The 13370-nt window shown below is 40.6% G+C and overlaps 1 protein-coding gene across 1 annotated transcript; it reads left to right on the top strand.

The window, feature by feature from the left end:
- The first annotated feature begins 1750 nt into the window (after nt 1–1750).
- Nucleotides 1751–4106, top strand: irx5a (iroquois homeobox 5a). Its single transcript, XM_069899525.1, has 3 exons — nt 1751–2140; nt 2445–2850; nt 3137–4106. Exons 1-3 carry the CDS (start codon nt 1904–1906, stop codon nt 3844–3846), a joined length of 1353 nt encoding a protein of 450 aa, XP_069755626.1. The 5' UTR covers nt 1751–1903; the 3' UTR covers nt 3847–4106.
- The last annotated feature ends 9264 nt before the right edge of the window (nt 4107–13370 follow it).

Below are 13370 nucleotides of genomic sequence, written 5' to 3'. Positions count from 1 at the left end.
TTCAAAAAATCAATTATGGAATTGTTCTTTATTTATATCCCCTACCTTCTAAAGCAGCAATTATCCACCCTCTATAAATATTCAGTGCGGTCCTTCATTACTCATGCCTTCAACTCCATATTCTTCAAAAAACATCATGTTGTATAAAATCTGATTATGATTTATAAAATGGCATTTTTTATCAAATCTAAAGTTTGTTAATTTCCATTAATCCATGTTTGTTTTATAGTATAATAATGCAATAACATTCACATCTGAGGCCTAATACTTTCCTCTATTAAGAGTATATAAAAACAAGGATAGATTTTGTACATCTTTGTTTATTATTATTTAATGTGCGTGATCTAGTGTCTATTGTTACAAGTTATTCATTCCATTTATGTTATGTATGCACTTGCCTACACATTACGCTTTATCATGATCTGGCATGCGTTACTAATAACTGCTACATACTGATGTCAATTGGTAGCCAATATTGAAAATTAGCTTCTCCCCATTCGCAACCATCAAACGCAACGTTTATTTTGCATACAGGGAAATGGAAGACTGGAGGTAGGGTGATGACTCTGTGTTCTCAGCCACAGTATGTTGCATGCAACTACAGCAAATTATTTCTCAATAAATTTTCAGTAATGACATCACAATTGTTGATCCTTCACTGTGTGTCTCATTTTGCATTAATGTTATAGACTGCACTGACAGCTGCTGTCAGAACAAAAACAGGCAGACCTAAAATTGAATCAAATCACCTCATCAGATTAATAGGACACTGTTAACGGCGTGTAAAAATAGCCAATACCCTGGAGTGATTTCAAGGTAACTGTTAGTCTTGTTTTCAAATCTCATGTTGATTCCTTCACTCTGCCCCTCTCTACGTGGTATGCTTCCACGGGGGCAAGTCACCTTCCAGTGACTGATCCAAGTGGTCATTTTTTTCAAGTGTGACAGTCAGCTGGTGGCAAGTGACACATCACTGCCAGGCCGATCATGTCTTCGCCCTATGTTCAAACACACAGGCGCACATCATTCCGGCAAAACTGCTGGATGGTAAGTACGACGATCTTCCCCTCCCCTTACCAAACGTGCCGAAACCAGAGTTGCTGTCCATCATCTTGCATCAGCGTCGACCGGCTACGGTTATTGCTTAACTGGACTGAATAATTGGTTGAGCCACGTGGGTACAGGGAGAGGGGGTGGGTGAGTTGCTAGTGGATTAAAAAAATATTTTAATTTTAGCTTCAGATGTGACATTTGCTAAATGTATTTGTATAGAGTGGACAGACGTTTGCAGCATTTTATAAAATCGTGATGCACCTGTAATATTATACGAATCGTTCGCGCACGATAGAATTGTATTTAATTCTGGACGGTAAATTTACATTTCAAGAAATGCTTTTAGCAGCCTATAATTGGCACGCATTTCCAGTAAGTTTACGTTTGTGCCCGATTTTACGTGATGTGATTCGCCAGACTTCGATCACGCACAACATGAGCAAAGTAAAGTTAAGTTGTGGAGCCTGGTAAAAGATTGGCATCCAGGGGCCGGCGCACTTGAGCCTTGAAAGAGAGAGAGAGAGAGAGAGAGATCATTAGGTTGGCTGTGGCACCCCAGCACGCTGCTGCCTTTCTTCTATTGACAACACCCTGATAGGAGGAGCTGCGAGTGCGTAGAAGGCGTCAGAAATCCTGAATTTCTAACTTGCATCTTGCAGGACCTTTTCCAAGCAGCCCCATCCAAAGGAAAACTTCGGCAAGCAAGTAAACACTGGGAGAGTCAGCTTGCAGCTGACAGCGCAGACCCAGGCAATCTGCCGGTGTATGATTCCAGTTCACACATTTCACATAAAAGCCTTGGAAATAGGGGGTTGATTCACACAGAGACACACAGCCACTAATCTTAGCCATGTCGTATCCTCAGGGTTACTTGTATCAACCGTCAGCTTCGCTAGCTCTTTACTCGTGTCCAGCGTACAGCACGAGCGTCATATCGGGACCCAGGACGGATGAACTTGGGAGATCTTCTTCGGGATCTGCGTTCAGCCCGTACGCCGGATCTACCGCGTTTACAGCCCCTTCCCCAGGCTATAACAGCCACCTCCAGTATGGCACAGACCCGACCGCTGCCTTCACTTCCTACGTGGTAAGTTCTTTTTTTTTCCAGACACGGTGAAAATGCATTTGTAACTACTGCTGTTACACAATGGTGCTTCGCTAAGATCGTGGCGATCAGACAAACTTTTCGAGCTTCCCAGATTGTTACTTGAATGATATTTGTTTTTAGTTAAGAACAATTTGGGGGAAATTGATATTTAAAAAAGCCGGCTTTATTCTAATTAAAATAAAAGCGGGCAGCTTTAAAAATATGTCTATCTCTTATTGTTAAATGGTTTACAGTTGAAGCATTTGGTGCAAAACGCGATTTTGACGGGTGTTTGTTGTCTTAGGGCTCTCCCTATGATCACTCCACGGGCATGGCTGGATCTATAGGATATCACCCGTACGCCGCTCCTTTAGGCTCTTATCCCTACGGTGACCCAGCTTACCGGAAAAATGCCACCAGAGATGCTACCGCCACCCTCAAAGCCTGGCTCAGCGAACACAGGAAGAACCCCTACCCCACCAAAGGCGAGAAGATTATGCTGGCCATTATCACGAAAATGACGCTGACCCAAGTGTCCACCTGGTTCGCGAACGCCAGGAGGAGGTTGAAGAAGGAAAATAAAATGACCTGGACCCCGAGAAACAGGAGCGAAGACGAGGAAGAAGAAGAGAACATAGATCTGGAGAAGAACGACGAAGATGAGCCACAGAAATCTTTGGAGAAGGGAAACTCATCGGAGCTAGAGCCAGGTGAGAAATTAATTAATATTTTAGATAAATCAATTCCACTAAGAGCGCGAAGTTGATTTTGGTGTATTATTTATAACGCACGCCTATGCAAATAACACACCGATTTTCGTTTGAATTGTAATTTTCGCTCCTTTCTGAAACCCAGAAACATTAGAAATGTTTTTCTTGTTGAGTTAAGAAATATGACTAATCACAGATGCTGATGAAGTAAATACAATTAGATTGTGATTTTAATGTTTGATGATAGAATGTGATGTTTATTTCCTTTTTCGATTGATCAACACAGGGAATCAGAAATCGAGCGGAATAGAAATTGCTTGCGAAAGGTTTGAAGACCAAGATCCCGGAAAAGAGATCCTTAGCGATTCCGAATTTAAAGACTCGGAGGAAAAAGAGACCATTCACTCTCCTAAAGCTACCACTTCTTCCCTGGTTGTGCCTCACGGAACTGAGCTCTTGCACGAAAGTCACGACTCCGACTTGGAAAATTCACATACAAATCGAGCTCACACTCTTCCCAGTAACACAGCGAACTGCAGTGTGACTTCAGTCATCCATTCACCCCCGGCAACAAGCTCCAAGCCCAAACTCTGGTCCCTAGCGGAAATCGCCACTTCGGACAAGTCGAAAGAACAGAACGAGCAGCAGCCGAGTGCGTGCCCGGGCCATGGCTGCGCCGTGCCCGCCAGCGCCTCTTCGCCGTCCCGTTCCCCTTGCCCCTACCCGAACAGCGCCGTGCTGGGTCGGCCTCTCTACTACACCTCTCCCTTCTATACGGGCTACACGAACTATGGCACTTTCGGACACCTTCACAGCCACCATGGAAGTAGCAGCACAAATCACTTCAGTTCTAATGGATTAAGTCAGACTGTCTTAAGCAGAGCAGAGGCGCTAGCAAAACTCTGTCCAGAATCTAAAACAAAGAGTCCGGTACCAATAGATCACTGCAAGGACACATCGTCTTATGAGTTGAAGAAAGGTATGTCGAACATTTAATATGGTTCTTCACCGAATCTCTGGACATTATTTATTTTGCCATGGCAAATTATTTCCCCGTCAAGGTGGTATAAAATAACAAAGAAGTTTAGTTTCTGATATATTCCAAACGGTTAATTCAAACTGTTCAAAGGTGACGCCTGAAAAAAAAACCGTCTTAACCAACCACGAATTAATTTGTATTGAGACTAATTCTGTATATTTAATGTAGCATTTTTGTATTTAAAAGGGATAATACGCCCTTTGAAGTAAATTATGAAACGAGTCTCTTGTACAGATATTAATGTTGTTCTTTCGTATAATATATATACATATATAATATAAATCTGTGTTTTTGAAATGTTTCCTAATTAATACGATGGCGGTTTAATTTAAGATGAAAGTTGTTTCTCCGGAAGTCGGGGAAAGGCTTCAGCAAAATTAAAAGACATACCAGAGACAAAATCATTTCGAAGGTCGATGCTGAAAAAAAATGTAAATATTTAATTAAAACACAGTTTTAGCTTACACATCCAGGCAAGCAATGCTCTTTGGCTTGTTTCCCTTTCCCACCCCTCCCTCCCTCCCTCCCTCTTAGAGGACGATTCGTTATTTTAAAGAAAATTAATACCGAAAAAAAGTGTGCGGCACTTTTAATATGCAGCTGTTGGAGTAGAAGAACTGGCTGGAATAATAAGGCTAAAACTAAAGTGCCATCCTTTAACCTAATTACATCCAATCAGTGTCGTGTTTTATGCAAATCAATCAGCTGGTGAACTTTACTAATGAGTTCGATTTTATGCCAAATTTAGTCCTCATTACTATCGCCAAAAAAAAGCATAGCGGTGCTACTATATATGAGGCAATGAGAACGGAACACATAGTGACATCCGTATAAGATAAAGTCGCCTACTCCCCTCTCATCACTAAACTCTCAACTGCCCAAGTTATTTTCGTTTACCATGTAAATTCGTTTAATTTTCCAGTGATGGCCGCAGGCTTTTCTTTCGCTGCTCATATTTCCCCCTCCTCAACATTACGATACTGGAACCCATTCACTTAAGAGTGTTGACTTAAACTTTTCCCAGATTCGCAGGTAGGTGTCACACTTGTTCTGAATAGAAAACCGTCGTCCTTTCAAATAAGTGCCATAAAGCCTTTTAAAAATAATATATAAAAACACCTCTTTGTCACATAAACGTCCCAATTCACAAACCGAAGACGAACAAATTAACATAAATCTTAAAGAAATCAGAAGAAATTCAACTCATTATTTGCTGTGAAAACGTCCAATGACCCGAAAATGTCACCGTACTTGGAAAAAAAAAGTGTGATGCGACGAAAACCAGATTTGTGGGGTTTTTTTTTGTAAAATATCGTCTCTGTGCATCGAGTGTGCTGGAAGAAGGAGGCAAAACTCTGAATTGTATTTTTGTAAGGACTTGACCCAGAGCTTTTACTAATTTATGCGGCTGTTTTTTTTCTTCGCGAAACAATGGACTCGGAAATGTTTGTAAATAAAATCTCAGCCTGATTTTTCCACATGCGACTTGATGCTTCCTATTTCTGCTCCTGTAGAATTGCAGTCAATCCGACTAATCCTAATTTAAATGATCAACAGATTGGGAAATCAAATATTAATGACGGACCCATCTGATCATTTCGCTACAGAAAAGGGGAAAACGACAAGAAGAGCTCATTTATAAGGCAATTAAATTGAAAATGTCAATTCCCTTTTTCTCAATTGAAGTTAGTCACCGAGCCAATTAAATACTGTGTAACGACTGTGCATTTCAGTCCGATCCAGGATGGATGCCAACTCCTGTAAAATTTGCACTTAACACAAGTATATATCGAGTTAGCGTCACGTTGCCTATACCATATCTGCCGGCGTTTTAGCACAGATAATTCAGAGCCTGTCGGGCTACATCGAACGCCCGTGATTTAGCCAACTTTCAAATAATTGCATTGATAACATCACAATCTCAACGGCTCCACAAATAAAATTAATAAACTACTTGCTTAAATATTTCAAAAAGTTCCACTGGATGGGATTTAATGTTACTGTCTCGATGTCATTACACGGAATTAGATATTTAAAACGTAACTTGTCATTAATACATGGTTGTCAGATGTATTTTAAACACACACACACACACACACACACACAGAGCGAGAGAGAGAGAGAGAACTTTTGCACACTCAACGAAGAATTTGGGGCATAGTTCTGTTTTTCCCGAATTAAACATTTTGCTGTTATTTTACAATCATCGGTCTCAATGATTTCGTCGAAGCTTCTCAGTTTAAAAGATACGACCAGTCTTTATTAAAATTACGAGTGAATTTAACAGGCAAAAGGAAGACAGCTTTATTTAACAGTTCTCTTTAAATTACTATTTCTCTGGTAGTATGAAACGATGGATTGTCATTCATCTTATTGCATTTCATCTTTCTAGCCTTTCAGTAAATTATAGAAAAGTGTCTTAGGGGGCGACTATAAATACCCTTGTAGCAGTACTAAAATGTTTAGAGTCTCCGGGACATTTAAATCAGAACTATTTTTATCTGGTGTTAAAGTGTTAGCTGCATTGGCGTGATTGCAATATATCATCAGTCAGTACAATAATTATTAGTTTCCCCTTGCCTCCTCCCCATCTGGTTTACTTCAAAGTAATTTTCCTTTAAAAACACATGAGATCATCTAGATCTTAAAGTTATGATCAGTTTCAAGCAAGGAATTAGTAGCAAATGGTCTTTTTTAAAAAATATGGGAACTATGCAAATTAGTAGTGTGACTATGGTATCTATTTTAGGAATTAAATTAATCTTTACTTAATTTTCAAGGATTAGTCTCTTACAGGCAGCATTAGTCCTAAGCTGATTTTTATATTTGTCCATAAAGAAATGATATTTTATGAATTGTTCAAGTGGGTAAGGGCAGATTTACAAACACTATTTCTAAAGTCCTGCACACTGAGTGCTCAACGTATCAGATACTAATTTCAGTTACCTTGTGGTTTTGGCTAAATTGTTTGGTTTTTAAGAGTTAGTGGCCTGCACGGGATTTGTTGTTATATCATCTCACACGAGTCTACCTCCAGGACAGCATTTCTATTAAAGAGGACCGATGGATGAACGTATAAATATTTATAGCCTCATATAGCATAACAGTTTTATTCGTTTCATCCATTTAGAAATTAAAACAATTAATGACACGCTGAGTTCAGCAAACTTTTCTTCTAGCTATTCAGAATATTTGTTCTTTGATCACAGCTATTATTAGGACATGCAGAATACGCACGGATGTTGATTAAGTATGCATATGTTCACGCATTTGTGTGGCGACAGACAGGCATGTGTGCACGCACATGTAAATATAAGATAATATAGCCCACCAGAATTCCACCAGTTTCTTCTGTTAAAACTAAAAGTGAACGGCTTCTTAATAATAAACAGGGGAATAACAGAAGGGTAATTCAAGTGATATATGTTCAGAGCAAATGTTGAGTAATACTTTTCTGCCCATCAATCTCTCCGCCCCCCCCCCCACCCACCCAAAAAAAAAGCAAACCGGTTCAGACTAAGGAAGCAAATAGGACCGAGGCTACCTCATCCGACTTTAAAGAAACGTAGGCACTTTTGGAAGTGCTCACTTTTTTGGTGCTCAGTGCATTTATTTGAAGCTCCCCCTTCACTCACCGCATTGCGTTAACACGAGCGCGTTACGGCGTAGATCTCGGAACAATGTGGAACAGGTAAGAGAAGGCAAAATGAAACAAAATTTATTTTCATAGTTGTTAATTTTGAAAGTTTTAGTCTGAGAAATTCTTCAAATATATCTAAAAAAAACACCACCCACCAACAGAGTGGGTCGGGTGTCTGCAAGTTTTGAACCACTTTGAGGGCCCAAGTCGATATGGCATACACGTCTATACAATATAAAATAACCACGACACCTGTGATACCTGGAGAACCAAGTAAATGCGCGCAAATTATCATAAAAAATATCAATCCAAGAGAAGAAACAAAAAATACAGTTAATATTAATTCAAGCAAGATTTGTATTGACGTACAAAAGACCGAAAGCAGAAAGAAAACACTGGATGTCGCTCCATCCCTGGAGAATAATGCATTCCAGGTGACCAATGGGCCAATGGAGAAATAGTAAGAAACTTCTCGACATAACTGGATTTTGCCATTAACCCGTTGAAATCAATCCCTTCCATTGCAAGGCAATTAAAGAATTTTGTAGCTCCTTCAGTACACCGCTGCCTCTCCATTGCTCTCTCGATTGACTGGTGAGAGGTGAAACGTCTCCGTCCTCTTCCCAGCCGTGAATTCCATGCATTCCTCCCTTAACATAATCACACACGCACACTCACACAAAAGTGGAGCATCACGGAGAAGGCAGCAATCGCTCACAATCCCAGCCCTCAGAGAAAGGAAGCGCCCCGCGTTACTGTTTACGTCCTCGCCACCGATCCGTGATAGTGTCAAAGAGTGAGGATGGCAGTCACCTCGAGCGGGCGCGTCCCAAGTGCCCCCAATCGGCTGGACAAGTCGCTGAAAGCCGAGGACTCGTGGCTTCCGTCACTCTGGATTCGTCCTACGGAACAATTTAGTGGCTTCATTTAATTTTTAAAAAATCTGAAGGAAAAGGGAGAAAATATTTCAATTCATCCCAAGGTTGACATTTAACCGGGGGGGGGGGGGGGGTAATTTTCTTATTTTCTGCAGATATTTACATATAATTATGTATCTCTTAATTGTTCCAGGGATTATTTTACAAGTTGAAACCTGTGTGAGGTGCATCATTACAAAACTTTTCATTTTATTCACAGGTCTTAAACTCTTTAACATTCTCTAATGAAAGGGCGTGGTGTTTTATCAGAGCCTGGCACATTTTAAATAATTTGGGGCCATATTTTCTAAATAACGATGATAATATTCCAAACTTCCCTCCTATTGCCAAGAGATCCGTACTTTACAGAACATGCTGATCCAACATTTAAAAGTACAATCGGTCATTGAAAGCGAACCTTGTTGGGAAGGTGCCCCGTGCATTCAACGTGGAATAAGCCACAGCAAGGTTAAACGCTTTGTTTGGCATTTAAGCTCGGTGTTTATCGAAACAGTTCAAAAAGTGCAATTCCAAGTTGCTACACGTTCCATTTCGGTGAAGCTGTTTCTTGTTTGACTCTCTCCACACTTAAAAGTTCAGTTGCTTATTTAATCTATCGCTGCCGCCGCCTCCAAATAAACTTCAGTATCCGGACAAGGTGTGAGCTGATTGCTCCTTGTGCCTCCTTTGTCTGCTTCAGGGAGCAAAAGGTGGCGTTTGCACACCACATAAATAATCATTTGGAGAGAAAACTAAAAAAATGGCCTACAAATCGAGTCCATCTGGAGCTGATCGAGATGATCAAAGGCCCTGGGCTGAAATGTTAGTCTGTCTGTGTCCTGTGAGCATATTTAGGAAACTCGCTTCTGTACCTAGAGAGAAACACTTCACTGATCTCAACCCTTGACACGCACCCAACAGGGAGACCGGTTTAAGAAAGCATACACGAATACATTTGCAGAAAGCAAAGGATGGCGAAAGAGACTTTAAAAAAAAAGAAAATACAAACTTTGTTTGAAGTGCTGGCTGGCGCCGCGGATGGGAAAATGGTGACGGATCCTAATGAATTGCAAGCCTCTGTATTGCGTGTATCAGAGTACTTCTGTTAGTGTGGTAATGAATGGACTAACGTAAGTAAATCAAATTACATTGTAGAGAGTTAATAATTTCTTGACTGTTTTCCTAATTGCGTGGAAATGTCGCACCATTCGTAGACCTCTGGTTTCCGAAAAAAACAATAGATTTTATTATAGAAATTATAAGTTATTTTATGTCCGTTATATATTGGTCTCTATGGTCCAATTGAGAATGATGCGTACGGCAGAAACACTTGGGCATAATTAGAGGGGGTGAATGATTTCTTTCTCAAAACCGAAACGATTCAAAACTTTCATGCTAAAATGTGTAGTTAATCTCATTTTGATCGTATAAGGATGTGTTTGCAAAAGCGTCAAGTTTTAAATCGGAAAACATCAGGGTTTTTATGCAGAAATCGATTACATGAAGCACAAGGTTTAATGTGTTGAAATAAACTCCAGTCGTCGGATGGTCACCTCGTGAACAGTATCCATTTGGCTCCTAACATGTGAATCCTGAGGCTGTTATTCTGGGGGGGGGGGGGGGGGGGGGGGGGGAATAATCTGAAATGACATTTTCTATCTCACGCTTTTTGACTGTAGGCAAATTGTCGTGTAACAGATCCTCAGGACTACGAAGTACATTATGCTTGCCAATGGTTAAAAAGGCGAGTATTGGTGTGTTGAATTACGTGTAGAACACGAGTTTATTCAAGTAGACGTGAGTAAAACGACTTCAGGGGACCTCAGCTTCGTATCACAAGGGTATTTTAAGGACTCAATTTGTCGCAGTCAAAGCGGGTAGACGGAGATGAGACATGTTCGAATTGACGGCCTGAACGGCCGCTTCCTGTTCTTCTGACTGAATTATCCACAGCCTTTTGACTATTTGCGGCCTTTGAGACACTGAGGGCAGAAATGTTGGATCACTACACGAAATGGAGATTCCAAAAGCCCAAATTCTCAACGAGAACAGGAATCTTTTCTTCACTGTTTATTTTAAAAAAAATCCAAAATGTTATTCCGAGATCCTGATTTTAGCTCGGTTTAGCATCTCTCTTTTTTTTGCCATTTCCAAAGTCCTTGTTTATATCTATACTTTGGTTAAAGGAGAATAAATATAAATGGATTCCAGATTTTAAAAAACCGAATCCGGACAATTTAATTAAACAATAGGGCCTATTGACAAACTAGGTGAGGCATTGTTAATTTATTGTTCTGATCCAGACTTACAAGTCAAATTCTGTCGCAGCAGCTTGCACAGTCAAACCACTAGAGGCACCGACAAGAGTGAGCCTCCCACTTCAGAACAGCAGCAAATTCAGTTAAAAAGTGTAAAGGGAATCCTATTACTTGACCCAGTTAGATTATTAAGTGAGGACATGTGTGACTGGGAGCACACCAAGTATTACCAGGAATTCACCCGCCAACACTCCCTCTCCGCCCCTAAAGACAATAAGCTGAAACTTGTGAGCCGTCTCCCCCATCGACTCTGAGAAAGTGGCAAGCTGGAGAAAACAGAAGCGACTGCCGAACAAGTGGCTGTTTTTGAATTTACCTTTTGTGCTTGTGTCTGTGTGCAATCTTGTGGCATTTCCCCCACAAAAAGGGATTATAATGCACCACCAGCGTGGGATCAGGAGTGCTGGGCTGGAGGAGACTTTCAGGGAAATCGCAAAGGGGATAAGGGTCTTGCTTTATTTAATCATCAAATCCCGGGAATGAAGCTCTTAATTAATTATAGGCGCTAAAAATTCAGCCCAGCTGTTTCTTTGGCTTGGCGTTGGCTCGAGTGGAGAAAGACAAACTCTGGGCTGAGAAATGCTCGAGCACATTCAGCATAAATCACTTCCTAATGATAATCCTTGGTGAAAACGAAACCTGCTAATGACTGACAGTTTATTGTCCTCTATATTACTGTCCTTAGTACAGTACTGCACTGTCCAGTCGAAATGGTGCCTAATTACCATTTTGCATTCCTCAAAAAAGTTTATTTTTCATGAAATCGTGAATATATCTTGCAAATCGTCTCTGTCCAATTTAAATGACTTCACAGTTCCACCCAAAGAAGGAAGAAACCATTTAAAACGCAAGATCATCTTGTGCTCTTTAAGGGGAAGGGGTAGCCTTGAAAACCAGCGTTAAACAACGAAAACAAATCGGCACGTCCCTGGTTTCTCTATTCCCTTCCTCCCCAACCCCCGAGGGAAAAGTGTGTCTGTGCGCGCGTGTGCCCCTTGCTGCGGGTTGATTGCACCCACAGTTGATCGTTTCATTACATGGGTGAACCTTTTTCAGATGTTATTTTAATGGCATGCAAGAATTTAAATGACAATTTCCCCCTCAAATGCAAGGTCTTTGTTTTATCTCTCTCTCACACACACACAGTGTATATATAGTCTGCATTATGCGTTTTATATTAAATCGAGGCAGGTTCAGTTTTGGACTCGGACAATTTATATACAGTTATTTAGGGATGATAGTTGCACATCCGTATTGACACAAGCGACTCCATGACCTCGAAAAGCAAACACACAAACCCCTCCCAGCTCATAAACTTCAGTTTCTTCTTTAAAAAGAAGCAAATAGCTTCACGGCGTCACTTTTGTTATTCCTTTAAAATTTCTCCCGCTGCATCTGGAAGTGCAAAACTGTGCGCAGGAACGCAGCACCTGTGTCATTTTGTGCACCAGGAATTTGCGCTTCTGCCCCTCAGCTTGAGTTGTCACAACAGGTGAAAACATTGGCAAACGTTTTTTTCTTGTTCATAAAATCGTGATGAGACTTCGAACAGCCGACTTTGTTAATTCTCCAGCTTGCTTCATTCATCATCGCTGGTACCTGATCCTTTGGCTGTTTGACACTTTATTTCCCCAAATTCTTTGCTCTTCCTCACCTCCAATCTGGTGTTCTGCACTTCTGAGATCCTTCTGCCCATCTAGTTTATGCCTCCTGTACAACCCACACAAGGTAATCCCTGCACTGGAGGCTGTGCCTTCATCTACCACAGCTTTACCTCCCATCGTTCTCTCTCTGTACATCTCTATCCTTTTCTCCTCCTTTATGATATTCTTTAAAATGTACACTTCAAGATATTTGATCATCTATCCCATGTAGCTCTGTGCCAGATTTGACAATTCTCCAATCCTATGGAATGTCAAACAAGAGCAAGATGTTATGAGATTGCACCAAAATTTTGTCATGGATCAAAACAAGCATATTCTATTATGTATGGCTTAATATATACATTTCATCTATTAGATATGGAAGAAACAGCTGATTATACAATTATTTTCTTCCTTTGGTCTTATGTTTCTAATTATATGAAAAGAATACTTTTCAACAATGGTCTATTTTGGAAGTCAAATAATGGTAGGACATATCTAGCAAATGGTAAGGCACTAAGGAATGTAGAACAACATAGAAGGCCTTGGGGTTCAAGCTAATAGTTATAATTAGTTTCCTGAAAGTGGCACAAGGGTGGTGAAGAAGGCATAGGAGGGCACAAGGACATACAAAAGAGGAAAAGGAGTAGGTCACCTGGCTCCTCAAACCTGCTCCACCACTCATTATGATCATGGCTGATGTATGCTGGCCTTAGTTCTTCTTAGACATAGAACGTTACAGCACAGTGTAGGCACCTTGACCCACAATGTTGTGCAGGTTCTTTTGTGTTAGTTCCCCCAAACTCTGAATTCTTTAATATTTCAAAAATTCATCTTAAATATACTTTGTGTGTCCAACATTCTTAAGGGGAGAGAATTCCAGAGATTCATGACCATATGAGAGATGGGCCATCTGTGCACCCGTTTCAAATGTCCAGCCTCTTATTTTATGTCAGTGTCTTC

Source organism: Narcine bancroftii, chromosome 10 (genome assembly GCF_036971445.1).
Source record: "Narcine bancroftii isolate sNarBan1 chromosome 10, sNarBan1.hap1, whole genome shotgun sequence".
Taxonomy (NCBI): domain Eukaryota; kingdom Metazoa; phylum Chordata; class Chondrichthyes; order Torpediniformes; family Narcinidae; genus Narcine; species Narcine bancroftii.
This window is presented reverse-complemented; position numbering and strand designations above follow the sequence as displayed.